Source organism: Rhineura floridana, chromosome 15, assembly GCF_030035675.1.
Source record: "Rhineura floridana isolate rRhiFlo1 chromosome 15, rRhiFlo1.hap2, whole genome shotgun sequence".
In the NCBI taxonomy this organism is placed as follows: Eukaryota; Metazoa; Chordata; class Lepidosauria; order Squamata; family Rhineuridae; genus Rhineura; species Rhineura floridana.
The window spans coordinates 6929016-6956397 of NC_084494.1; the positions used below are offsets into that span (position 1 = coordinate 6929016).

The following is a 27382-nucleotide window of genomic DNA, read 5'->3' on the forward strand; positions in this document are numbered from 1 at the left end:
CTGCTCAAGGCAGAGTGAAAGAGAAGCAGGTTGGCTGAGCCAGGCCCGTGCTGTATCCACCAGCCATGGCCAGGGGGCAGCGAGGAGTGGGCTGCTTCACATTTCAGCAAATGATGGGTCCACATGTTTTCTCCATGGCCTCTGAAGGGCGTTTGCATGTCTGAAAATGAGGAGAGCCCTCAAGGACAGAGGGCACAGCATACCAGGTGCTTTTCACATGCACCGATGCCCATAAAAATGCTACCGAAACGATGCAAGAGTCCCATGGTGGGAGCACAAGTTTTAGGCAAGGGTGAAAAAGCCCACAGAGAAATCTCTCGTCAGCCTTACGGAAACTTTGGGCTTTGCTCAGACATTTTGCTGAACAGGAAACTTTAAATGGCTTTCAGCTTCAATTTTAAAGCAATCTGGTGGCAACTTCGGAATCTGCCAAACCCTTCTTAGAAATGTCACCCGGGGCCTTTAAATATAGAATGACTAGAGATCTAAATTATCTCCTGTATATTCACCTCTCCTCCCCTTTCAAGCTTACCCAAATATTGGTGATGACTGTCTAGAAAGACATATGGCAGGGTGGGAAAAGAAAGGATGTTTTCGCCTAAGAGACTTCTATCCACAGGGATTACCAGTCTCTGTTCAACAATTCAAAATAGATATTTCAACATGGGGATTAGGATAGTTACACACTCATCAGTTGGAGCAAATATTAAAAGACCCACAGGTGAAATCATATGCTACAAAACCCACCACGCCATTGGAAAGGATAATGTTGGACAAAGACTTGAGTGGAAAAGGCCTGGTATCCATGGCATGTAAAATATTAGTAGAAAAATATACAGGACGTCTCTCGGGTCTTAGGAATCAATGGGGAAAAGATCTAGGATTTAAGTTGAATGCACCAGATTGGATAATGCTCTATACATTTAAACATAATAAAACAATTTCTGCCAATCATAAGGAAATTATGTTAAAAATATTTTGTAGATGGTATCTCACACCAATCCTGCTGTCTCATATATCTTCGACTATTTCACCCAATTGTTGGAGAGGTTGTGTCCAGAAAGGGACATATTTCCACCTGTGGTGGACGTGTACAAAGCTTAGATCGTTCTGGAGTATAATCGACACTGAACTCATCAAAATTACTAAAGAAAAAATTAACCTGAATCCAGAATTGTGTTTGCTTTCTTTATATAAGGGTGACAATAACAATTTGAAATCCAAAAATCTTGTTTCTAAATTATGGTTAGCTGTTAGGATAGTGGTATTGCAACATTAGAAACTCCTAGGTGACTTGGATGAACAGGCGTGGTATAGAAACATAAGGACAATTGCAATTTTGGACAAGCTCATGTTGCATCTTCGATACCTGCAAGGCAAAGCCAAGCCAGAATCCTTCACAGAAGTGTGGTGGACATTTATAGACTATACAGCCCAACACGATTTACGTGATCAACTTTCTACAATGGCAAAATATATTTGGTTGTCATGATCAAACAACCTACATTACTTATATGATGGACTAATCACTCACCTGTATTACTTTTTCTTATCTGTATGATCCTGAATGATATTTGTAATAGTTGTTTTTGGCATTCCATGACTCCGTGGGGAGGAGGGAGGTGGGGGTTGTTGGGTGGTTAAATATTTGTAATCTGTTAATTAAGTAATAAAAGTGTACATAAAAGACCCCAGGGGCCTTTATAGTCTCTCTCCTCCCCCTGCCCCAGTGGTTATGTGGGGGAGAAGAGGCTTCCCTCAAAATTCCTCAGATGATTTCACAGAAGGTGAAATCTCCAAATTCTCTCTGAATGTTGTTTTAGGCAAAATGAAAGGGAAAGGTCAATAGCTCAGTGGAAGAGCATCTGTCTTGCATGCAGAAGGGATGGGGACTCTTTATGAAACTCTGGAGAGCTGCTACCCAGGGCTGGCCCCAGACATGCCAGGGGCCCTGGGCACAAGCCTGCCCCGGTCCCCGGTCCTCCCCTTCCACGATTCGCAGCAGAATCGCTGCTGTGGATCGCAGAGCAGGAGCTTCAGAGCCCCTGCCATTCCCTTGCTCAACCTACCTTTTTGGCTGTGTTGTGTGGCTGTGCGCGCAGCACGCACAGCGCTACCCTTAACCAACATGGTGGCTGAGGTTTTTCTAAGGGGCTGAAGCATCTCCCGCCATCTTGGCTGATGGGAGGGATGCGCGCACATAGCACGCATGCATGCCATTAGCCAAGATGGTGGCAAAGGCTTCAGCCCTTAAGGGAAACCTCGGCCGCCATCTTGGTTAAGGGCAGTGCTGCATGCGCAATGTGCACACCCACACAACACAGCCGAGAAAGGTAGGTTGAGTGGAGGAATGGCAGGGTCTTTGAAACTCTCACCCTACGATCTGCAGCAGCGATTCTGCCACGAATCATGGAAGGGGAGCAGAGGGCCCCCTCAGGGCCCCCTGTAGCCCCAGGGGCCCTCAGCCAGGGCCCCACCTGCCCACTCTTTGGAGCTGGCCTTGCTGCTACCAGTCATCTACTAAGCCATCTACTAAGCTAGATGGATCAATGGTCAGGCTCAGGCAACTTTCTATCTTCTTACGAAAATTCAGGAGCAGTTCTGTTGGGGTGAAGGAATTCATCTTTGATGTCAGGTATGAAGCAGGTAGGAGTGTCCTTGCTGTCCATCCAGGGAGCTGTCCAGAAGACAGTGCTGAAACCTGCTTTTCTTACATAACAGGGCTACCCTGCGTTGCGCAGGGTGAAATGAAACATGACATCAAATGCATTGAGGTTCATGGGAAGGCCATTTTTTGTTAGGATTACAGCAAAGTGGTGTGGGTGGGGAGTGTTAAACTCCCTCTCCCTGCCCATTATGATCCCAATCCTGTTTGGGCCTCACTTCTCTTTGCATTTAAAAAAGCAGCACTGCACAATAAATGAGCACACAAAAGCATTTCACATCATGTTCCTAAGAACAGAATCCATGTACCCCAATTGGCCCTTGTGTTACTTAACAAAGCAGAGAGGAGTGCAGTTTAAAACACTGGCCCGTCTTTACCCAGGGTGATGTGTTATGCAGTCATGTCACATGATTTAGGTGGAGCTACCAAAAGGCAGTCTGGTGTAGTGGTTAGACTATCAGACTAGGGCCAAGGCTCAAATCACCATTAGCCATGAAGCTGACTTTCCTTCAGCCACCTTTTGTGTATGCCAATGTGTGCTCTCAAGGTGAAGGTTGGATTAATAATAATAATAATAATAGCAACAACAACAACAATAACAACAACAACAACAATAATAATAATGTGTGGTTGAGTCAATGAATAGATGTGTGATACTGTCTGGAAGTTACACCCAACCACAAGATACTGCTGTTCTGATAGAGGATAAACATATTTGTCAGAGAAGCAATGTGTTGGGTCCCCCCCTTCCCCCATGCTGACATTTTAGTGGGATCTGAGCTGACGATGCTGGGAGTGGCTACTAGCACCCCTGGGGCTCCCTGAAGCATGCCTTCTTAATTTCTGCCCAACCTATAAAGTTCTATAAGAAGCCACGTCTTCCAAAGGTGCCAGGGCTTGGTGATCTTCTCTCCTCCAAAGGAACTGGAGGATGCCTCTGAAATCCCTATTGCCCAAAGACAATGCATGACAAAGTCTCTGCCAAAATAAAGGCCAAGGAAGGTCCAGGATAGACTGTCAAAGTTGCCTTTGGGCGCTTCAGCTTAGTGAGTCTTTGCCGTTGGGCTTCCCAGATGCCCGACTGAGTCATGGGGCTGATTCACATACTCATTTCTCAGCACGCGATGACTCACTCGATGGCTGGCAATTGATTTATACATTCTGCAGAACAAAGCAATGATATTCCTGGATGGATTGTAACACCTCAGACTCACAAGAGAGGCTGGGGTTGTCTCTCTGAATGCTCCCCCTCCCATAAAGAAACAGCAACTTTTATATTTGCATATAGTAAACACATACAATAGTTTTAGCATAATCCTGTCCCTGGTGTGCAAGTGTGTTCCAAGAGCTTTTTATTAAAAGAACGTTAAAACACTGACACCCTGCTGTCAGACCTGAAGTGAGAGAGTCCTGAATTCTACCGCCTCATTATGTATCATTTGTAAAGCAAATATGAGCATTTGAGGTGATTCAGAGGATAAGGAGGTTCTATCAGCGGTGATTAATCTGTGCTGTCTCATTTCCTGCATGCAGGTTATCATTTGACATTTGCTGCAGCTGGAAGCATCCACTGATAAACCTCTGTGTGGGAAACAGCTAAATGTCTAACTAGTCCAGCCCCCCACCCCCGCCCAGCAGAGTGCAGGTTGGGCATGACTGAGGAGTTTGATCTTTGCAGGTTCTGAAATGAATCCACACCTTTCAAACTAATGTGTATATTGGAATTTAGTTCCACTATTCTTACGCAATTCTCAACTTTAAAAAGATAATTATAACAAGACATTTTTAAAATGTGTATTTTGGAAGGGCGCACACTGGATTTGAATAGATCCTGAACCAAACTGGGCTTCTTTGGGAGTTATCCGAGGCTAAGTATGCTCCCTCCATATCGCTCTGAACCAAATTTGGGGCCTCCCAACACTTAGTGGGCAATCTGGAGATTTGGCACCAAACAGAGCTGCAAAAAACATTTGTCTGCAAAAAATGGCAACGTTTGTGCCCAAGCTTGCCATTTGAGGACATTTGCCAAGGTGGGGGGAAAGAAAGCCTAGAGGTATATTTTTGTGACTGACGTTATCTAACCTCTAATCGGAGTAAAGCACTGTTATACTCATTATTATTTATTTAATGTGTGCATCTCCCCCCCCCACACACACACAAAAATAACCCTTGAAGTGACTAACAGCAACAATAAATACAAAGGGCAACAGAATAAATAAAATACAGAGCAACATTAAAAACAAGGCCCTGAAAAGTTTGTTCGCGAAAAAGGATTTTGTCAAGCGTCTCCAATGAGACGGTTTTGGGGAAGGGTGTTGTCTCTTCCGTGTGCTTTGCGAGTTTTCTCTCTTCTGAGCAGGCTGTTTTGGTGAGGATAAATGCATTGCCTGTGGCAGCCCCCTCCAAACACTTCCCTTGTTTGTGGCTCTGTGTGGTACTCTGAACCTTCCCCACACTTCCCTGCTAACATGGGCAGGGCTATAGCTCAGTGACAGAGCACCTGTGTTGCATGCAAGAGGTCCCAGATTCAATCCAGGGGAAATCCTGGAGAGCCACCATCGGTCAAAGTAGGTGGACCAACACTCTGACCTGGCATAAGGCAGCTTCCTATGTTCCTGTGCCTTGCTGCTGGTAAAAAGGGAGTAGTACTAGTATCGGGAATAAATGTGGTGGTGGTGCTTGCTTGGGAAATGCCGGGAGTTCGAGTCCTTCTGCCTCTGACACATGCCCACATCCGCATCTGTCCAGTCCACTTTTGTAGTGTTCTGTGACTTTGGTGCCAATTAAGCAGAGCAGAAAAAAGCCTAAAGCACTTTATTTCATTCATCAGAACTCCCTAGCCCCTGCACCTATCCTTCTGAAATTTGGCAGATTTACCACCTAAGGGATGCTGCTCTGAGGCATGCCATTTTCACACGAACTGTTTGTTAGCATGTACATTTCACAAAGAAGGAAAACCAGCCATGAAAGGGTTAACGGACAGTAAAGAGTAAATCAAAACCCTCAGGCGAGACAGGTGCAGACCCTAAAGCACCTAATGACTAAATGACCGTGATGGGCTATAAAGACAGGAAAAGAAAAGGATGTGTGGGTGTGGGGAAGTAAAGAGGAGCAAAAGACGGACTGTGTAACTTGTGTATTCGATGTTAGAACTGCTGTATGTTATTCTGCTGATAAAGGACTGTATATTTCTACATGTGAGTTGGACCAAAGCAAGGGGGTGACTACGGTCGGGTACGCCAGTGTATGTCTGCCAGAGCAAACGCCAACACTGTTGCCCACAAAACTACAGGGAAGGAAGCGACTCCTTTTTTTATACCCCCCACCCCCCAAAAAACTTTAAGGTACCCAGCAGAACATCCCCCCGTATCTATCCTTCTGAAACGTCTTACCTAGGGAGCTGTTCTCCAAATGATGACATTTTCACCAGTGCTGGTGCCAGGTACGACTTAGCCCTTGGGCACCAGCCTGCCCCAGGACCACAGCACCCACCTGCACCTACATCTCCCTTCTGTGGTAAATGCTGGCCACGCTGCACGCACATGCCTATCATCAACCAAGATGGCGGCCGAGGCTTCCGTAAGGGGCTGATGCCTCCACTGCCATCTTGGTTGATGGCACGCATGCATGTAAGCGTGCACGCCTGCCTGCCATTAACCAGGATGGCGGCAGAGACATCAACCCCTTAGGGAAGCCTCGGCTGATGGCAGGCATGCACGCAGTGTGGCCAGCATTCACCCCAATGGGAGAGGTAGGTGGGGTGTGCAGGCAGGTGTCGCGGGCCTGTACTGTTGTGTGGGTGGCTTCCTGGGAGCTCCTTCTCTGCGATCCGCAGCAGGGTCAGGAGCTGGTGCTGCCATGGATCATGGGAGTGCTACCCACCTATCCTAAGGAGGGGCGCCTCAGGGGCCCTCAGCCAGGGCCTGACCTGGCCACCCTCTGGTGCCAGCCCTGATTCTCACACAAATTGCCAACAAAACAATCATGGGGGAGAGGGGATAAACAAGTTCTTGTTTTAATCAATACCAAACTATAAAGGCTATCCTTGTAGGAAAACCCCTGCATGTATCCTTCTGAAATTTGGCAGTATTTATCTACTCAGAATGGGCAGGTATGATTGCACCTTTCATCCAATTCTGTTAAAAACAAAAGTTACAGATGGCTTCCTTAGGAAAAAACAAATCAGTGAAATTTTAATGTGTGCAGCACAAATAACCCCTTCACCTATGAGTCTGAAATTTACAGGCGGGCCCCGCTTTATGGTGCTTCACCTTTCGGCATTCTGCTAATGTGGCTGCTTTCAATTAGGGAAAGTCCCCACTTTAAGGCGCTTGTTCTGCTTTTACAGCGGTTTTTGCTCATCGCGCGCCATTTTCGTGTCATTTTTGCGTGCGCACCATTATCTTCAATGGGTTCCGCTTTTCAGCGGTTTCCACTTTTCGGCAGCAGTCCGGAACAGAACCTACCATATAAATGGGGCCCGCCGGTACTAGGCTTTATCCACTCAGGAGGAACTACTATGCCTGCATATTATATTCAATTCTGCCAAAAAGGGGGGGGGGAAGGTTTTAGCCATTTGTTGATTTAGCCATGATAGTCTATCCTCTGAAGTCAAATTGGACCATGTTCTGAAGCAGTGAATTGGGATCCAAACCAAATCGGGCATTCAGTGCACAATCTTGGTGTCTTGGGGGGAAATGATTAGAAGTGCATATTTTGAGGAACACGTATTTAAATGCAAATTTTTGTCCCTTTTCTTTTTCTTTCTTTTTTTTTTAAAAAAACATAGATTATAGTAGAAATAAGAACAGTTTATGGGTGTACACATGCAGAAGAGACACTGACTGGAAATAGGCTGATTGACTCATTCTTAGCTGCATGTGCAGAGCACAAACCTACTTGTCTGTTCTGGAGGTGGCTGAACTGATTTTTCTCTGTGTGTCTGTGTGCTTGTGTGTGTGTCTGTCTCTTGCACAGGTGACCCTGCAGCAGAGGAATGGTCTCAGTGGAGCGTCTGCTCGCTGACCTGCGGTCAGGGTACCCAGGTGCGGACTCGCTCCTGCGTCTCATCACCTTACGGGACACTGTGCAGCGGGTTGTTGAGGGAGACCCGGATATGCAATAATACCGCCACCTGCCCAGGTAGGCAGGCCAAAATAGGCCACGGGGTCTTGTTGCCATTTGCCCCTTCCTTCTACCCCTTTGTTACTACTTTTTCCTTCACTCTCTCAGGTTGCCTTCATGAGAGATGCCTGTCGACCATTATGCTTTGTTTTGTATTCCCAGAATGTTCATTCCAACCTACATCATTAACGGTCATATGTTAACATGGCAACGTTCTTAGAAGCCGCTAAAACATTTGGTTCAATTTGGGTTCGGGTTTAGCTTTGTCTGTGTGGGTTGTGGTTCAGTCCCTCTGAAGATTTACTGACCTACTCCACCCCACCCCGCAGGACAGGTGCAGTTCTGGTTCACGAGGAGAAACAAGTTAATAGGCCTAATTTGTTATAGAGGCGGTTCAGCCATAACCCTTAAGTACTGTGAAGTATTAATGAATGAAAAATAGCTAAAACAGCTCATAGTAAATTTGCCACACGTTTTTAATGTGCCCTGTTTAATTAAAGAGTATTTTACCCTTTGCGCAACAAGGCCTGTCTCCTGCCTGATCAATGCCCAAGCACTTTAAAAGGGCAGAATGAAAAATGGGTAAAAACTCACCCAAATGTTGTTTCACTACATTCTGAATCTGTTCCAGTTGGGGCCGGTGAGTTGTAGTGCCACACCAGGAAATGTTTAATTGAACCCTTCTTTTGAGGGCCAAATGGTTGCATCTCCCACATCTGTAGCAGGGGTAGCCAGTGTAGTTTCCTTCAGACATTTTGGACTCCAACCCCCATCGGCCCCAGCCAACATAGCCAGTAGTGAGGGATGATGGGAACTGTAGTCCAAAACAAGGGAGGCACCACTTTGGCTGTCCCTGATATATAGAATCTGACTTCCAGCACAATCCTATGCTTGGAGCAAGCCCCACTGTGTTCATTGGGCACTTACGCTCGCCTTAAAAGCAGGTGGGAAGATCTTGAATTGAATCAGTGGTGTTGGGGCCTGGGGGGTGTTTTCCTAATCTCAAGTCTCCCTCTCCCACTCTCCACCCCTCTTAAGCTGTTCTTTGCCTGCCCTGCTGGAGGCAAATACAAGATAAACTCGATGTGGGTTTGAGATTATGGGAAATGCAACAAGGGGAAAGAGTTCAACATCTGTTCCCCTCCCCCCAGCACTGATGCTCCCCACCCCAACCTGCTTTGATTTTATTCATCAGTAAATGTACTAATAAATAAATACCAAGATCCCCTGGATAGTGTGGAATTTTGAATTGGGTTGCTGAAGGCAGCCATGCCACTACTTGGAGGGGTGGGGAGTCTCTTTTCTTGTAAAAGGAGAGAGAAATCCTTGGCCATCTTGTATTGAAAGAGAAGAGCACCCCCTGAAAATCTTTATAATCTGCCTTTCTCCAAAGATCATCCCACCCACCCCTGAAACTTTATGAAAAATCATGGGCCAAAGCACTAATTACAGTGCAGTCGTAGATGTGGCTACTCAGAGGGAATTCCCATTGGGTTCAGTGTGGCTTACTCCCAGGACTGGAGGAGCAGCCTTGTCTGGTGGAAGCACTCCTATCCCTGGGCTGGGGAAGAACCAAAGGCGAAGCATTAGAAATATTGGCAGGCACATGATGCCTGGGAGGGAGGGGTTTCCCCCCCTTTGTTTTGTTTTCCCTTTCCATGATTTTTTTGGGGGGGGCAGATTTTACCATTCTGCTTCCAACAGGAGTGGAAATACTTATGCCAGCTACCATGACTGGCGTTTCCAACCCCCCACCCCACCCCCGACTTGGTGAGCATGTCAGGGGAATAGTAAGATTTTGGATCCTCAAATCCAAACCCTTCCCCAATAAGCACCCAGTGCACCCCTTTTTTCTCTACCGGTGTTGGTAAGGGTTAGGGTTAGGGTAAGGCAAAGACTGTTGAGGTTTCCACAGCAGCTCTGAGGCTCCTTATGAGGTCTGATCTCCCTCTTTGAGGTCAAACTTGTCCCTCCACCCTCAGAGTAAAAGATATGAAATGTCTTTTGCCCCTAGGATGCTCTAATTGGAATCACAGGATTGCCCCATTAAAAGAAGGGTGGCTAACCTTTGGCCCTCCAGATGTTGCTGGAATAAACCTCCCATCATCCCTGACTGCTCGCCATGCTGGGGCTTATGGGAGTTGCAGTCCGGCAATATCTGGAAGCCCACAGTTGGCCACAGTTGGTCCACAGTTGGTCCACAGTTGGCTTAGAGTCTTAGTTCCGTTCTAGTCCAACGGAGACTTTCAAATAACATTCAGATCCTGTTCTTCCTCAAGGAAGATATAGAAAGGCAGTTGGGTGTCTCCAGCACATGGACTTAATTAGGCCCACCAGGCCTCCCCATTTGGCCCATCAGGCTGTTTTTGGCCAAGCCACACCCATCACCCACCTACCCCACACCTGACATCAAATATGACATGAGGTGTGGAGCACGTAAAGACTTGACTGGGCCAAAAGGGGGGTTGCAGGCACTGCCAATTAGCACACTGAAAACCCCATGCCCAGCATTTTACGAGAGCCAACCATCAGCTGCTCGCCAGAGCTTGCCAAGTGCTGTGCCCCTGTGTAGGAACATCGTTCTGATCTGTTTCCTAAGCAGGAAAGGCTGCATCCACATCAAGGAATATTGGATTCTGAAAATGAACAACCGACAACGCATGCCTTTAGGGTGGCACACAGGGAGAAGGATAGATTCTTCTTGCATGAAATTGTGAAGTTGCAACTTTCAGAATTGCAGTTTTGCATAGATGTGGCAGGGAGGTTGGCAGGAATGCTGGATTGGTTGCGCCTTCTCATCCATCCCCCCTCCCTCCTGGTAAGCAGCAGTGCCCCACCTGCCAGGAAGTAGCGTGGTGTCGCCTCCTCATCCGGCAAGCCACTTTTGCTTAATTCACAAGCCCGCAAAAAAAAGAGAAAAATCTTCAATTTAGTAATACTTTGAAAGTGCCTTCCTTCCTTCCTTCCTTCCTTCCTTCCTTCCTTCCTTCCTTCCTTCCTTCCTTCCTTCCTTCCTTCCTTCCTTCCTTCCTTCCTTTCTTTCTTCAAGCCCTGAAAAGCTGTGTAGCTTTTAGTATTTAGTATTTTGATTTAAAGGAGGTTGAAGAGTTTATATGCATTAATTAGTATTCACAGCCTATGACAGCTAATCGATGATGGATCACTATCAGCTTGAAAAATCTGATTCCTGTGTGGAAACACTGAACAGAGCTGAACTGGGGAGCTTAGGAGGGCATTGTAGAAAGATTTTTTAAAAACAACAACAAAGTTTCCCTCACCACCATTCTGTTTAATCTGCATTCATCAAAGGCCAGATTTCTCATTGGAATGTTGCAAGTGAGTCTTCCTCACTGTGTTCTTACATTTCACCTCATGTGTCTTTTGATAAATAAACAATCCAGAAACCATATTTAGATATATGAGCCACTGGAGTTACTAGAACAAATTACACAGAAAAGCAAAAGACATACAATAGGCATATAATTTCTTTTTTAAAAATTTCAAGGAAACAAAAATTACATAGGGTGCAATCCAACTTGTATTTATGCCAGGTTGAGGAGAGTTGGATGTGGCAGACCCCCAGCTGAGCCAGCAGGGTCCCGGCTGTGCTGGGCTCTGCCTGCAGAAGCCCCTCATCCCAGCTCCACCATGGCAGAGCTGGGACCCACCAGAGAAGTTCAGCCTGGTGGAAGGGGTGCCGGTGGAAGGCCCGAGAAAGGGCATGTCAGAGGAGGGGCAAGGGAGGGTGGACTTACGCAACATCCACCTTCTATTCAGAGCGCTCCTGTGGGTCCCAATCTGGGCTAAAGTCATGCCGAGAAAATGGTTGGTCATTATAATGGAAGTCCATGGGAGCTCTTACTCGCCGGTTGGTTTATTCGTGAGAGCTGGCTTTTTCTTTTTTATTCGTGCACGCAGTTCCCAGCTGAGCTGACATTCCACCGGGCCAGCACCTCTCGAATGGCAAATGGATGCCGCAGAGCTTCCCACCAATTCCTCCTCCGCCGGCACCCCTTCTGCCAACTTCCCCTGAGTTGAATTGCTGTGTTAGACAGGAATGTCAGCTTAATACCTATTAGAGGACTAGCTGAAAAGCACAAAGTAGCAACTTAGCTGTAGTGCTTCAGAGAACCTTTCCTCAGGCAAAACAAGAGAAATGGAGGGTGGGAGTAAAAAATAGTTTTTGATAAAAGCTTAATTCCTGCTATGTCTTTCTTTTAAAATGTTCCTTTTTCTGCTTTAAGAGCTTTTTATAAAAAGTCTGGAAGTTAATAAGTTCTTCAATAGCTCCTGGTGTTTTTGAACGCCGTGAAGACCTCATATGTTTAGCTAATTGTTTCTTGGCCAGCCTACATTCTACATCAAACTATCTGTGTGCCTAAGAGTTCAAGATATTAGATGTTAGTGACTTTACTACCAAGTAAAACTTCAGTTATTATTTCATGGTATGTATCATTTGCTAAGGGCGGTATATAAATGTAAATAAATAAATTTACTGCATTTGGGTTTTCCATAATACATTTGCGGCACTCCAACTTGAGGGGGTCTAGTAACTTTCCATCTATAGCTTCTCCTATATTGGAGGTCCATTTAATTATTTTCTCCCCTATTACTGCTCCATCTGCTTTATGCAATTTCATTATTTTGTAAGTTTTAATCTTAGTCTGCAATTTAATATGCAAAGGCAGACGGTCACTCTCTGTCCTTTCTAAAACATCCATAAGATAAATCCAGGCAAAGAGTGAAGGGGAAATTAGAATATAATCGACTATACCACCACCTCTTTGGTCCAAGATGATGTAATTACCTTCTGATTTGTCCAGGGGGGTACCATGTAATGAGAAGAGGTGGTTACTGTATAAGAGCTCCAAAAGTTTTTTTTACCATGTTTGTTGGTCTTCTTATCTCTAGAGGTGTGACCAAAAGTGAGAATTTCCTCCTCAAGGATTTCCAGTACATACCCACTGCTGGGGTTCCTATTCTCGCATTAAAATCCCCCATGATCATTAGTCTAGCTTCTGAATATGTCTGATCTATAAGTTCCAATAAATTAGTAGTTGTTGTTGTTATGTGCCTTCAAGTCGTTTATGACTTAGGGCGACCCTATGAATCAGTGACCTCCAAGAGCATCTGTCATGAACCACCCTGTTCAGATCTTGTAAGTCCAGGTCAGTGGCTTCCTTTATGGAATCAATCCATCTCTTGTTCGGCCTTCCTCTTTTTCTACTCCCTTCTGTTTTTCCCAGCATTATTGTCTTTTCCAGTGAATCACGTCTTCTCATGATGTGTCCAAAGGATGATAACCTCAGTTTCATCATTTTAGCTTCTAGTGATAGTTCTGGTTTAATTTGTTCTAACACCCAATTATTGGTATTTTTCGCAGTCCATGGTATGCACAAAGCTCTCCTCCAGCACCACATTTCAAATGAGTTGATTTTTCTCTTATCCACCTTTTTCACCTTGTCCAACTTTCACATCCATACATAGAGATCGGGAATACCATGGTCTGAATGATCCTGACTTTGGTGTTCAGTGATACATCTTTGCATTTGAAATAAATTAGTTAGATCTCTCCAAATGTTCTTTATTTCCAGTACTGTTTTGCTCAGAGGCAAATATACATTAACACAGACCCCAGTATTTATTTTGAGTACTGGCAAAGCAATACCTTTGTTATACTGTCCTTGTAATATGTAGGGCTCTCCTTCTATTTCCACTGAAATGAAGGTGGCCAGCCCCCTCTTGTTTGTCCTTTGTGACTTTTTTTTTTTTTACTAGATGGAAAAATTGTGAATAACCATTGAGCTCTGGGGGACTATTTTCTTGGGCCCAGGTTTCTTGAATGCAGACAACTGTTAATTGCTGTAGGAAAATTTCAAGCTCTCTATCCAAAGTTTTCTCTCCCCACCCTGCTAGGTTCCATGCTATACAACTTAGTCAGGCAGCTCTCATTATATGTTTTAGATCCCTTCTTTTCTATAAACACACATCCATTATTAGTAGGTGGGAAAATACATCTATCGTTGTTGTTGTTGTTATGTGCCTTCCAGTCGATTCTAACTTATGGAGACCCTATGAATCAGCAACCACTAATAGCATCTGTCGTGAACCATATTGTTCAGATCTTGTAAGTTCAGGTCTGTGGCTTCCTTTATGGAATCCTATCATATTAATTTCTTTAATTTCATGGATCGTTTCCAAAATTTCACCCTGTTCATGTTTTTGTAAATATTGCCTACTTGTCCACTTCCCTGGAGCCGTAGAATCAACCAATGCAAATATTCTCTTATTTTCATTAGTGTCTGCCCTAAAATGTTGATCTGCTATCGTCTCATACTTCTCCAAAACATGCGGCTGTACTTCCATTAAGGGCAATTCTTGATTTTCTATGGTAACTACATTCAGCAGAGGCTTCTGCTTCTCATCTTTCTTATCGCTTTGCCTAGCTACAAGTGTTTCTCTCAACTTATTTATCTAAGATGGTATTTGCTTAAGGCCATACTACCCTGAACACTCCCTATCTCGTCTGATCTTGTGAAGCTAAGCAGGGTCAGGCCCGGTTGGTACTTGGATGGGAGCCCGCCTGGGAATACCGGGTGCCGTAGGCTTAGAGGAAGGCAATGGTAAACCACCTCTGAATACCTTTTATCCTGAAAACCCTATGAATATATCCAAAAAAGATTCGTAGGGTCGCCATAAGTCATAATCAACTTGAAGGCATGTCACAACAACAACGTGATGGTATTTTGTGACTCTACCAGTAAAGCAGGAAATGGTTGAATTAAATTTTCTTCTTCCGGTTCTAGGGGAGTACTATCCATCTTAAGAGTTGTATCTTGTTTCGTTTTGCTCTGACCTAAAACCTGTGTATCCTCCTTAATTTTTAGACTCAGGTCCTTACCAGGGCTTCTAGTTATCAGTGTTCTTTGTGAAGTCAGTTTCCTTAGTTTACCATGTCAAGATCTAATTTGCACATGCTTGTAGTATTGGGAGGATATTGGTTAGATGAGGCACGGTAGATAGGAATGGGCAAATCCATTTCTTTTAGTTTCTCATTTATCCAGTCTTAGGTTCAGCTTGCCCAATTTCTGCATCAATGTGCAATTTTTTTTATAAAAAAAGCCCTCTTCAAAATTTCATCAGCACTTTACTGCACATTTCTCCTAACACACATTTTTGCAAGCAATTTTCACTAATATATGCATTTAAATAACTTCTGCCCAGTCTCTAATCTCCCCTTTTTGGGCAAGGTAATTGAGAAGGTAGTGACCGCTGAGCTCTGGGTTTTGCTGGATGAATTGGATTATCTAGACCAGCGTTACCCAACCTTTTTCGACCCAACGCCCCTTTGCAAAATCTTTTTGTGCCCAACGCCCCCCTCAGATTAAGTATATGCCAATGCTTCCTATTCTTCCCTTAAAATATGAGTAATGCATAAAAGGTATTTTCAATGATTATTACTGATCATTTTTATCATGCCTTTTTATTGCACTTAGATTACACATTGAATTCTTAGTATGATTTATTAATATACATACATAGTTATAGAAAAGTAAATAAAATGAGATTTATTATACTAGTGTGATCCTTGAGCTTGATGAGTTTTGGTTAACTTCACAATATCTGGAGTATACTTGGATAGTAATAGTCTTAAGTCACCACGACTAACAATATCCAAACGGTTTCGATTCTTCACTAGTATGCGATTCACTGCACTAAATCCTAACTAATGAAGTCCACACAGTATGAACCAATAAAATACACTGTGTTACTTAACAAGAAACTCATTCAGTTTACTGGCATTGTTTCGTTAAACAAGTTCATTTAAACATCACAGAAATAAAGGGTAGCGAGTGTGTCCCATTCCTGAAGAAAACCAGTGAATAACTGTCTGTCTGCGTCACCCGTTTGCACATGGCACTCATCCGTTGGAAGAATGCGCCCTCCACCAATACACCCAGCTTATCAAACACTCTCTCGTGATTGGTTCCAACATCCCTCAAGGCAGCATTGGAACATTACCTAGTGCCGGGGCGTGGCTAATATCCCCATTCCTTGATATGACATTGGCTGCTATTCAGAATTTCTTTACTAAAGAGCACACACTATTTATAGTGTTATTTCCATGAATTGAGACTATTAAATACATTCTAACTGGGGACAAAACAGTTTAAAAATTAATGATTTGTGTATTAAATAAAATTAAACTTAAATGCTTCAACTGTCGCAACAGACCGCCAAATGTCAACGCCTCCCTAATGAACCCAAACGCCCCCTAAAAATTTTAGTCATGCCAATGCCCCCCTGAAAGGCTGTAATGCCCTCCAGGGGGGTGCTACCGCCCACATTGGGAATCGCTGATCTAGAGCCTTTCCAGTCAGGCTTCAGGGCTGTCCATGGGATTGAGACTGCCCTGGTTGCCCTGCTTGATGACCTATGCTGGGCATCAGACAGGGGGAGTGCATCCCTGTTGGTGCTGCTGGACCTCTTGGCGGCTTTTGATACCATCAACCATGGTATCCTTCTGGGCCGTCTAGCTGGGATGGGATTGGGAGGCACTGTTTTACAGTGGCTCTGGTCCCATCTGCAGACAGGTCCAGAAAGTGGTGCTGGGAGACTACAGCTCAACCCACAGTCCTATGGGAAGCCACAGGGTTCCATTCTGTCTCCCATGCTCTTTAACATCTTTATGAAACTGGTGAGAGATTTGGAGTACAATGTCATCAATATGTTGATGCCACACAACTCTATCTCTCCCTACCATCTGATTGCAGGGAGGGAGTGCTGATCCTAAACCAGTGCCTCAAGGCTGTGAAGGGATGTACGTGGGCTAACCAACTGAAACTTAATCCAGACAAGACAGAAGTGTTGCTGGCCAAGGGGAAAACTGCGCCATGGATAGGGCTGCAACCTGTTCTGGATGGGGTCACACTCCCCTTGAAGGAGCAGGTTTGCAATTTGGGAGTACTCCTGGATCCTGCCCTGCTGCATGAATATCAGGTGGCTGAAGGAGCCAGGAGTGCTTTTGGCCAATTCATACTGGTCTACCAGCTGTGCCTGTTCCTGGAAGCAGTTGACCTGGGCACAGTGACACATGCATTGGTGACATTGAGACTTGATTACTGTAATGTGCTTTATGTGGGGCAGCCTTTGATAACAGTTTGGAAATTGCAGTAGGTTCAAAATGCGGCAGCCAGAATGTTAACGGGATGACAGTGCAGGGAGCCCTGTGCTTTATCGACTCCACTGCCTCCCAATTTGTTTCCGGGCCCAATTCAAGGTGCTGGTTCTGACCTTTAAAGCCCTAAACGGGCTTGGATCAATGTACCTGAGGGACCACTTATGCCCATATGTACCTGCTCATGATTTAAGATCGGCTGCCTCTGGTCTCCCCTGTGTGCCTAGAGTGAAAGATATTAGAGTGGCAGGCACTCAGGAGAGTTTTCAGCTGTGGCCCCCAAGCTCTGGAATGCCCTGCCCTGAGAAGCCCACTGTACTCCCCCCCCCGCAGTGGTGTTCTGAAGACTTCTAAAACCATCTTTTTCCTGAGAGCTTTTGGGAGGGATTGAAACTAGAGCCTGAAACTGATTTTATTTTCCCCTCCTTTTTAGTTTTACCTCTTTGGACTGCCTTCAAGTTGATCCCGACTTATGGTGACCCTATGAATAGGGTTTTCTTGGTAAGCGGTATTCAGAGGAGGTTTTACCATTGCCTTCCTCTGAGGCTGAGAGGCAGTGACTGGCCCAAGGTCACCCAGTGAGCTTCATGGCTGTGGGGGGGTTTGAACTCTGGTCTCTCAGGTCATAGTCCAGCACCTTAACCACTACACACTGGCTCTCTTTACCTCTTTAGTCCCCTTTTAATATCACTCCCCTATATTTCTTATTTGTATTTTTATCTATTTCAATTTTTTTTAAATGTGTATGATTTTATTGTGTGCCGCCCTGAGTGCCCTATTGTTGGATAGAAGGGTGGAATAGAAATATTTTACATAAATATAAATGTTATGTGCACTTTCCCTTAACTTATACATGTTGGAGTTGGAAAACTGCACCCAAAATTTGGAGAAGTGTAGATTTCAAAGGATAGCTCTGTTTTGGTTTGCAAATTGTTTTGAGAAGCGCAAATGAGATAGGCTCACCTTAAAATGTGAAGCGACCCAAATCGCCCCCACATCCCGAATTGTAGAAGCCCCATCTGCAATATATGAAGTCTAAACATCAGTAGATCTTTGGAAACTAATTAGGTTGGCTTATGCACAGTACAAAAGGTCTCAGGTTTCCCCAAAGTATTCTGGGATAAACAAGCAATGTCCACTCTCCTCTTCAAAATATTAAAAGCCAACAGTTATTCATTTCTGTCCCAAGCACTACTCAGCAGAATCCATGGGTAAGGCAGAGAGATCAGAGTTAGAAAGCAAAACATGGTAGTCCTTATGTTAGCAAAGCTGAATATTAATTATAGAAGGTGCAGTAGATTTCAAATATACGTTCCCCAAATTTTTGCAAAGACAAAACGAATCATCTTCTTCCATTCCTAATTCCAGTCATTTAAAACAAATGTAAATGTTGATGTAAAATATTATTGTGAATACATTTGTTTAATGATAAATAAGTGTTGATTAAGTTTGACCAGGAAGCTGTTCAAGTGCTCTCCAAAGTGGGCATCTTAGGAAAAAGTCCACAGACTTCATCTCATGTACTGGATGATGGAAATGCGTTTTCTTAGCACTGGATTCAGCATCCTTTTCAAGACAAAACCCAAATGAACTTGGGAATTTTCTCCCTTTTTCATATGAAGTGCATGATTCCTTGTAACACCTGCTATGATGTCACATCCACCCTATGTGATGTCACATCCAACAGATGTGGGTTGGGTTGCAATTGATAAGATCAGCTTAACCTTTACAGTTACGTTCTTCAATTTGGAAAGCTTTTGTAAAGTTACAGAAACACAACCAGAATAGTAGATGATGATGACGATTTATTAGATTTGTTAGTCTAATTTTTGTTACCCAAAAATCTCCAAGTGACTTACAACACTGTTAAAAGCACAAATAAATATAGCATAAAAACAACAACAACCACCCCATGACAGCCACAGGAAGCTTTGACAGCACACTAATAAAAAACATCATCTCAGTCTATCAAAAGCCTGGGGGGAAAGATGTCAATGAAGGTGCCAGGCAGACTTTGCTGGGGAGCATTTTCCAGAGATGGGGAGCCACAACTGAAAAGGCCCTCTCCTTTGTCACCATTCCCTGAGCCTCCCTCAGTGGGGGTCCTGCAGAAGGGCCTCAGAAGAAGATCAAAACTGACTATAAAATTGGGTGGCTTCTAAAGCTCACCTGATTCTACCAGGTATACTTGCTAGAATGATCCTTTAGAGCCCTGTTCTTCAACCTTGGGCACCTGGATGTTGTTGGACTACAATTCCCATCAATCCCATCCAATTTAGCCAATGGCCAAGGATGGTGGGAGTTGTAGTCCAACAACATCTAGGGTTGCCAGGTCCATGGACTGAGACTGATCCTGTATCTTTCGGAGAAGTCAGCCAAGTGCAGGTGTTCTTGCAACTCTGTAATAGGAAAAACCACAAGATGGAATTCTCCCTCCCCCCTGCACAACTTTTAAAGATTCAGAAGACCATTGGGAGGCCAGGCCTGGCAATAAAGCGGTCTTCTGTATCTTTAAAAGTTGTGCAGGGGGAAGGGAGAATTCCACCTTGTGGTTTTTCCCATTACAGTGTTGCAAGAACACCTGCACTTGGCTGACTTTCTCTTCTCCTAAAGGTACAGGATCAGTCTCAGGCCATGAACCTGGCAACCCTACTAGGCACGCAAGGTTGAATAACAGTGCTTTTTAGAGAGTGTCAGATGGGCAATTTTAATAGCTGCTGCTCTGAAGGAGGTTCTGCATCAATGTGTGAAACACTGTCAAAGTAGAGTGTGCATGCATGAGCCCTTCACTGCAGGGTGTGCCGGTAATGCTGAACCATTGACACTTGGTCACCAATGCAGTGATATGTAACAAAAGATGGTGAAAAGACTATTCCTTTATTCTGGCTGATATTTCTGCCTCCCCAAATGGGCAGCATTATACATTTGAGATGCTTATCATCAGCTAAAGTTGATGTGTTGTTTGTTGATAAGCAGATCCAAATTGTTATTGCCAATTGCATGCATTATGCTGACCGTTCATGATCAAAAGCAGCAGTGTGAATCTGAATCACTGTTGTTCATTGTGTATGCAACATGGGAAGCTGCCTTATGCCACATTGGTCCATGTAGCTCAGGATTCCTCACACCAGCCTTCAGACCTGGCTCCAGCAGTGGCCCAGGAAGGGCACTGGCTGAGGGCCCAGGAGTGCAGAGGGGGCCCTCACTGGTCCCTGCGGAATGGGATCTGCTGCTTGTTGCCGACCCTGTCCTGTTCCAAAGAACAGGAAGTGTTTCCCCCCCTCCTCTAGCTTCTCTTTTTATCCAATTCATGAGAGTGGAGAGAAAATTGAGGGGAAGCCAGTGTGGTGTAGTGGTTAAGGTGTTGGACTACAACCTGGGAGACCAGGATTCAAACCCCCACACAGCCATGAAGCTCCCTGGGTGACCTTGGACCAGTCACTGCCTCTCAGCCTCAGAGGGAGGCAATGGTAAACCCCCTCTGAATGCCGCTTACCATGAAAACCCTATTCATAGGGTTGCCATAAGTCGGGATCAACTTGAAGGCAGACCATTTCCGTTTCCAATACCATAAAGATGAAAAGCTGAGCCCAGAGGGTCTCCTCAACTTGGCCACTGTCTCACTCAGGTGTTGAGGACATTGTCTTGGTGAGTTGCCGCCTAATCTCTGTAATCTTAACCCCTGAAATGCCCTCCATCAGAAGGGCAGAAGGAAAGAGCAGTGGCACAGCTCCAAGCCGAGCTGGATCACAATGTAGCAGAGGAGGAACAGGAGGCTTCCTGGCATGGTGTGCTCTGCTTGCAGGGCAAGCAGCAGGGACTCTGGAGCCATGGCAGGAATGCCCCTAATGCATTTACTGGCAGAGGTCTGGCATTCCTCCTCTCTCTCTCTCTCCTGTCTGATTCCTTTGCCACCCCAGTCTTTCTGTTCAGGTTTTGTTTTACTTTAAGAGGGTGAAGCCAAGAGGGAGGAGGAAAGCAAGAGGGCCAGGGGCTTCTGATAGCCTTTGCTCATGGGCCCCCAGAAACCTGGAGCCAGCCCCACCAGCCTTCCTCAGCCTGGTGCACTCTGCTGCATTAACAGAAGTATAGTTTCCAAATCGCTTGAAGTACTAGTTCCCCTCTATTCAGCACTGGTTAGGCCTCATCTTGAGTACTGCGTCCAATTCTGGTCTCCACACTTCAAGAAGGATGCAGACAAACTGGAACAGGTTCAGAGGAGGGCAACAAAGATGATCAGGGAACTGGAAACCAAGCCCTATGAGGACAGACTGAAAGGACTGGACATGTTTAGCCTGGAGAAGAGAAGACTGAGGGAGATATGATAGCACTCGTGAAGTACATGAAAGGTTGCCACACAGAGGAGGGCTGGGATCTCTTCTCGATCGTCCCTGAGTGCAAGACACGGTTGCAGGAAGCCAGATTTCGACTGGACTCAAGTTGCAGGAAGCCAGATTTCGACTGGACTCAAGTTGCAGGAAGCCAGATTTCGACTGAACATCAGGAAAAACTTCCTAACTGTTAGAGCCATACAACAATGGAACCAATTACCTAGAGAGGTAGTGGGCTCTCCGACACTGGAGGCATTCAAGAGGCAGCTGAACAGCCATCTGTCAGGAATGCTTTGATTTGGATTCCTGCATTGAGCAGGGGGTTGGACTCGATGACCTTATAGGCCCCTTCCAACTCTACTATTCTATGATTCAGTGATTCTGTCATCCCTGACTATAGGCCTGTACTGGCTAGGGCCAGGGCCGGATTAAGCTGAGGAGGGCCCCTAGGTTGATTGGTGTTTGGGGGGCCCTTCTCCCTACCTTTCCGCTTTTTTTCATGCAGGTTTGCCATCAAGATGGCGGCCGAGGTTTCCCTAAGGGGCTGAAGCCTCGGCCGCCATCTTGATTGATGGGAAACTGCAAAAAACAGCAGAGAAAAAGGTAAGTGAAGCGGGGGTATGGTGGGCGGTTCAGAAGCTCTTGTCCCATGATAATTTTTTTTAGCTTATGCAGGAGCTCCCAAGAGCTCCGGGCCCCTAGGCTTCAGCCTACGAAGCCTAATGGATAATGCGGCCCTGGCTAGGGCTGATGAGAGTTGTCGCCCAAAACCGCTGGAGGACACCAGGTGGGGAAGGTTGGTCTGCACTGACTGTGGCTCTCCTGATATTAGACAGGAGTCTTTCCCAGTCCAACCCGGGGATGCCACGGATTGAAGCCGGGACCTTTTGCATGCAGATGAGATGCTTTGCCACAGAGCTTCTCACTGAGCATCACACTCCTCATTCATTCAAAAGTATAAAGGAGTATGAAGGAATGCAGATATGAATAACTTGTGGATTGCATATGCAACTGCCTTAATTCCACATCATGCTTGCCTTCATTCAAAAGCACAGGCTGCAGCATACATTTATGCAGATCTCGGTAATTGTTGCACATTGCATGCACAATTGGCTTAATTGTACAACAATCTAGCCTGCCACAGAAGTGTAGAGAGCTTCATTTTCTGGTACATTTCTTGTTGTCATGCTTCACCCAATTATGCTTGAACAAGATTTAATTTTGCCAGTTTTTTTTTTTAAGAAACCAAAATATTTTTTGTGAATCTTGCAGTATTATTCCGGAAAGACAGAATACTTCAGGTTGCAGTTTCTTTTAAAACAGATTAACTCCAGTTGGATTTTAAAAACAGAACATTTTCAGCCATCTCTCTGTGTAAACTTAAATCAAGAAGAGGATGTGCCCGTAATACATGCTGACCATTTTTAGAACATAGTTTGACTGACTGACTGTTCCTCTGTCCGCCCAGGGCTGGACTAGATAGCAGAACAGAGGGCTCTTGTGTTTGTGCAGATGCATAGCAAGGAAAGAGGAGAAGCAAAATTTTGTTTTTCAGTAGTGGGGATTTCGCTGCTCTCTGGAAATGGAGGGGCACTGATCTGACTTTTGGGGAATGTGAGAGAGAAGATACCATAAAAATGTCTTGCTGGGCAGACTCTGGTCATAGTGCTGCCTTCTGAGAAGGGCCCACAAAATGCCTTGGGGAAGATCCCTACTAGCATACAATGGAGACAAGCAGTCTCTTGTTTCATTTGTTTATTCATTTATTCACTATATCACAAAAATAAACTTACTATTATTTTATGCAAGCATTTGGTTAGATTTGTACCCCTTTATGTCCTTCTACTGATGTTTTTAAGGATTTTATGGATTTGTTTATGTATGGTTTTATATATGTTTTGTATTTTTAAATCTATGTAATCTGCCTCGGGATCTGCATTCTGGGTGAGGGGCAGGCAACAGATATATATACCCTTCCTCCAACCAGGAGAACAAGTCAGCCAACAACATAGACTAAGGGTGGTATTCAGCTGACTTTTTGCGCTAGCTCAAGGATCAGCACTAGTGCAAGGGGATTTTCCCCCTTCCCCTGTGTGCACTCAGAATTGTCCCCAAATCTGTTCCAGTGGGTTGGGGAACCCCCAAAATAGATTTATGGGGGAAGAGAGATGGAGGTTGTTCCATGGGAACCTTAGCTTTAGCACTACATTGAACACAACCCTAAGCAATTGCCAACTTTTGATAGTCAGAGGAACAGATTCAGAGGGGAGCAGCAAAGATGGTCAGGGAATAAGGAAAATGTTCAGCCTTGAGAAGAGCAGTCCAGGTCAGGACCACCCTCTTCAGACACCTGAAGGGTTTCTACACAGAAGAGGGCAGAGACCTGTTCTCTGCAACTGCCCCAGAGAAGAGAACTAGACCAGATCGGCTTCAGTTACAGGAGGATAGCTTTTCCTTGAAAAGTAGGATGGTAAGAGCAGCTAGATAAAGGGATCAATTACCTAGGGGGTGGGTGGGCTCTCCTTCACTGGACGTCTTCAAGCAAAGGCTGGGTATCCACCTGTCGGGGATGTTCTACTTGTGGATTTCCAGCATCAAGCAGGGCCTCAAAACCTATTGTTCTGCAACGTCACTGAGCATGGCTGTTGGTTTGTAATGGCTGGTAGGCAATTGGTAGAATTCTCCTCCACGTAAGAAAGCAGTCGAACCTATGATGCTGCCTTGTATTGAGTCAGACCATTGCTCCATCTAGCTTAGTATTGTCTCCCTTGACGGGCAGGTGATCTCCAAGGTCTCTGTTCAAATTCGTTTCCAGCCTTGGTACCTGAAATCTCTTAATGGATGTTGCTGCAGATTTAACTGTGACAGGAACAAACTTCCCCAATCAGATTTTGACTTGGTTGCAGAAAACAGCTGTTTTCACAAGATCTTACAAAATAGCTTGGATTATTCCAAGCCCAGCGGGACCTTTCCAAACCCCCACAAATGTCACCTGGAGAGCATTGGGAGCATCCCTCCCACAGTCGCTTCCTTGTGAACCTCTAAAGCCCATTCCTACCTGTCCACCTTCCTATCTGCAGTAGTGGAAGGGAGGGAGGTCCCCTTTCTCCCTCCTCCTTCTCTGGCTTCTAGCACACAACTACAGCTGCAAGCCAGGAGCGCTGGGAAAATTACATCTCCCAGGTCTCCTAGTTCCTAATTCCCTGCTATAGCTGCATGCCAGCACCCAGAGATAGAAAAGAGAGACCTTCCTCTCCCACAGTACTGTTGGAAACAGCAAAGAATGGGGATTTGGAGGCTGGTGATTGAGAGGAAGGGCTTAAGTTCCTCTCTGGCTTGGATTTTTGTCTGAACTAGAGAAGAACTTTCAGGGGTGCAATGTTCACCACATATTTGACGTGAGTATCATAAGGGGAAGGCTGTAGAGCAACTGCTTTGCATACAGAGGGTCCCAGGTTAAATGCTGGCAGCTTAAGGTAGGGCTGGGAGAGAGAGAATCCTGCCTGAAACAGCTTCCAGTCAGTGTGGACAATACTAAGCTAGGTGGACCAAGAATTGGACTTGATATAAGGCAGCTTCCTATGAGCTCACCGAGATATATATTTCCAACACAGGAAACATGAATCTTGGCAACATGACCACCTGTGGCTTTGTATATGCAATGTGTGCATGCATTCTTGTTGCTGAGCTGTGTCTCCTCCCCTTTTCTGCCATCACAACATGAGTGAATGTCTCTCCCTATAGCCTGAGAGATCAACAGGAGAAGCCTTAGTATGGATGCCACCAAAGTCAAGGATGGCTTCTACTTTTTTGTGGCTCCTTCCTAAGGAAATTCCCTCCCCAGACAAACCTGCCAGACCCAGTCCCTAGAGCAGACTTTGTCTGAACACCACACTTTTAAAAGGATGCAGACAAACTGGAACAGGTTCAGAGGAAGGTAACAAGGATGATCAGGGGACTGGAAACAAAGCCTTGTGAGGAGAGACTGAAAGAACTGGGCATGTTTAGCCTGGAGAAGAGAAGACTGAGGGGAGATACGATAGCACTCTTCAAGTACTTGAGAGGTTGCCACACAGAGGAGGGCCAGGATCTCTTCTTGGTCATTCCAGAGTGCAGGGCATGGAATAATGGGCTCAAGTTGCAGGAAGCCCGATTTCAGCTGAACATCAAGAAAAACTTCCTGTTAGGTATGACAGTAGAACCAATGACTTAGGGAGGTGGTGGGCTCTCCAACCCTGAAGGAACTCAAGAGGCAGTTGGACAGTCACCTGTCGGGGATGCTTTAATTTGGATTCCTGCATTAAGCAGGGGGTTGGACTTGATGGCCTTATAGGCCCCTTCCCACTCTACTATTCTATGAACCTGGCACCCTCCACCTGTTTTGGACTACAACTCCCATCAACCTCACATGCATACATGTACTCATTCACACAAACACTGCAGAAGCCTACCATTTTGTTCTCAAGCAGTGGGGGTGAGGACTACTTTCCCCCCAAGCCATACAACCAAATAAATTGTTCTGAAACTACATAGAGAGGAGAAAACCTATAAAGAGGCAGGGAAAATAAGGTGGAAACAAACATGAAGAAACTTTAATGGGATTGAAGAATGCTGCAAGACATATGGGGGGTGTAGGTTTAGCGTTAGGACTGACAGTTCTTGGGTTTCTTGAGAAGACAGTAAATGATTTAGCACATATCTGTGCTACCGGCCCAAACTAGACTGAAAACTCACGGTCGCCGTTGCCAAGCCATGTATCATCCGCGTATCTCCCGGTTGTAGCTAGTCAAAGTCAATATGAGACATAATGTCATCACACTCTGTATTGCTCTCTTTCTGTGCCACCTCAGTGACAGTGAGCCTGGGGGATGGGGAAATGCTGAGTATAATATCACATCATGCCCATTCTTCAACAAGACACAACTGAGAGTAGGGACGGAAGAGAAATTCAGTTCAGTTTACATTTGTAGGCAAACCTGCTCAATTTGCGCTTTCTGACATAATACACCAGCCGAAACACAGCCGGCCTTCGACATTCACCCTTCTTCAAATTTTGCAAGTTTATTTTTCAAAATTTTCTTCAGCAACTTAATGTGTACAAAAATGCATATATTCGTGAAAACAGCATTGAAATGGAAATGGACTGCCTTCAAGTCGATCCCAACTGATGGCGACCCTATGAATAGGGTTTTCATGGTAAGCAGTATTCAGAGGGGGTTTCCCATTGCCTTCCTCTGAGGCTGAGAGGCAGTGCCTGGCCCAAGGTCCCCATTGTGGGGATTCGAACCCTGGTCTCCCAGGTCGTAGTCCAGCACCTTAACCACTGCACCACACAATAAAATGCATTATATAAGGAGGAAATGCTTTGCAAAGATGTGAATATCAGACAAAACAGAATACAAATGTGTATATTAGCAGAAATTCACTGTTGATGTTTTCTTGAGGACTTTTTTGAAAAAATTACAAACTAATGTGGAAATGTGGAGAACTGAACTTAATAATTTAGACTGGAAAAAGAGACACTGAAATTGACAGATATCTCCCTCCCTAACTCAGAGACACACAAGTCAGTGGTGACCGAGTTTCAGGCAATGCCTAAGAACGTAAAAGAGCCCAGCTGGCTAGGGATGGAAAGATCTGTCCATTTCAGTTCTCTCCATTTCTTATTTTTCTAATGTTAAATTCCGTTATCTACATTTCTGCAGCAATCTGCAATTTTTTTTAAAAAAAATCCTCTTGAAAATTCTCCACCATTTTAGTGCAAATTTCTCCAAATAAACACATATTTGTAGGCAGTTTTGACAAAGGTATACATTTTTGCAAGCCATTTTTCATCACATCATGCCTTTTTGCATGTTATTGTCATATATTCATTTTCATGCACACGTTCCCCTAATATATGCATTTTTATAAATATTCTTTTGTTGGCGAACTGCATCCTAAAATTCTAATAAATGCAAATTTTGTTTTTTTTTTTTTTTTTTTTCAATAATTTTTATTCAGATTTTCATAAAACATACAAGACAAAATCATAAAACATTCAAAGACAAAAAACAAAATCAAAAATAGTTAAACAAAAAGAAA

At 44.8% G+C, this 27382-nt stretch overlaps 1 protein-coding gene and 1 pseudogene across 1 annotated transcript in view; both read left to right on the forward strand.

Moving 5' to 3' along the window:
- Positions 1-27382, forward strand: part of ADGRB2 (adhesion G protein-coupled receptor B2) — a 258463-nt gene that overhangs the window by 117858 nt on the left and 113223 nt on the right. Inside the window, 1 exon segment of the mRNA XM_061596282.1 lies at positions 7643-7807. Coding sequence (XP_061452266.1) covers positions 7643-7807 — 165 coding nt within the window.
- Positions 14278-14397, forward strand: LOC133371068 (5S ribosomal RNA; annotated as a pseudogene).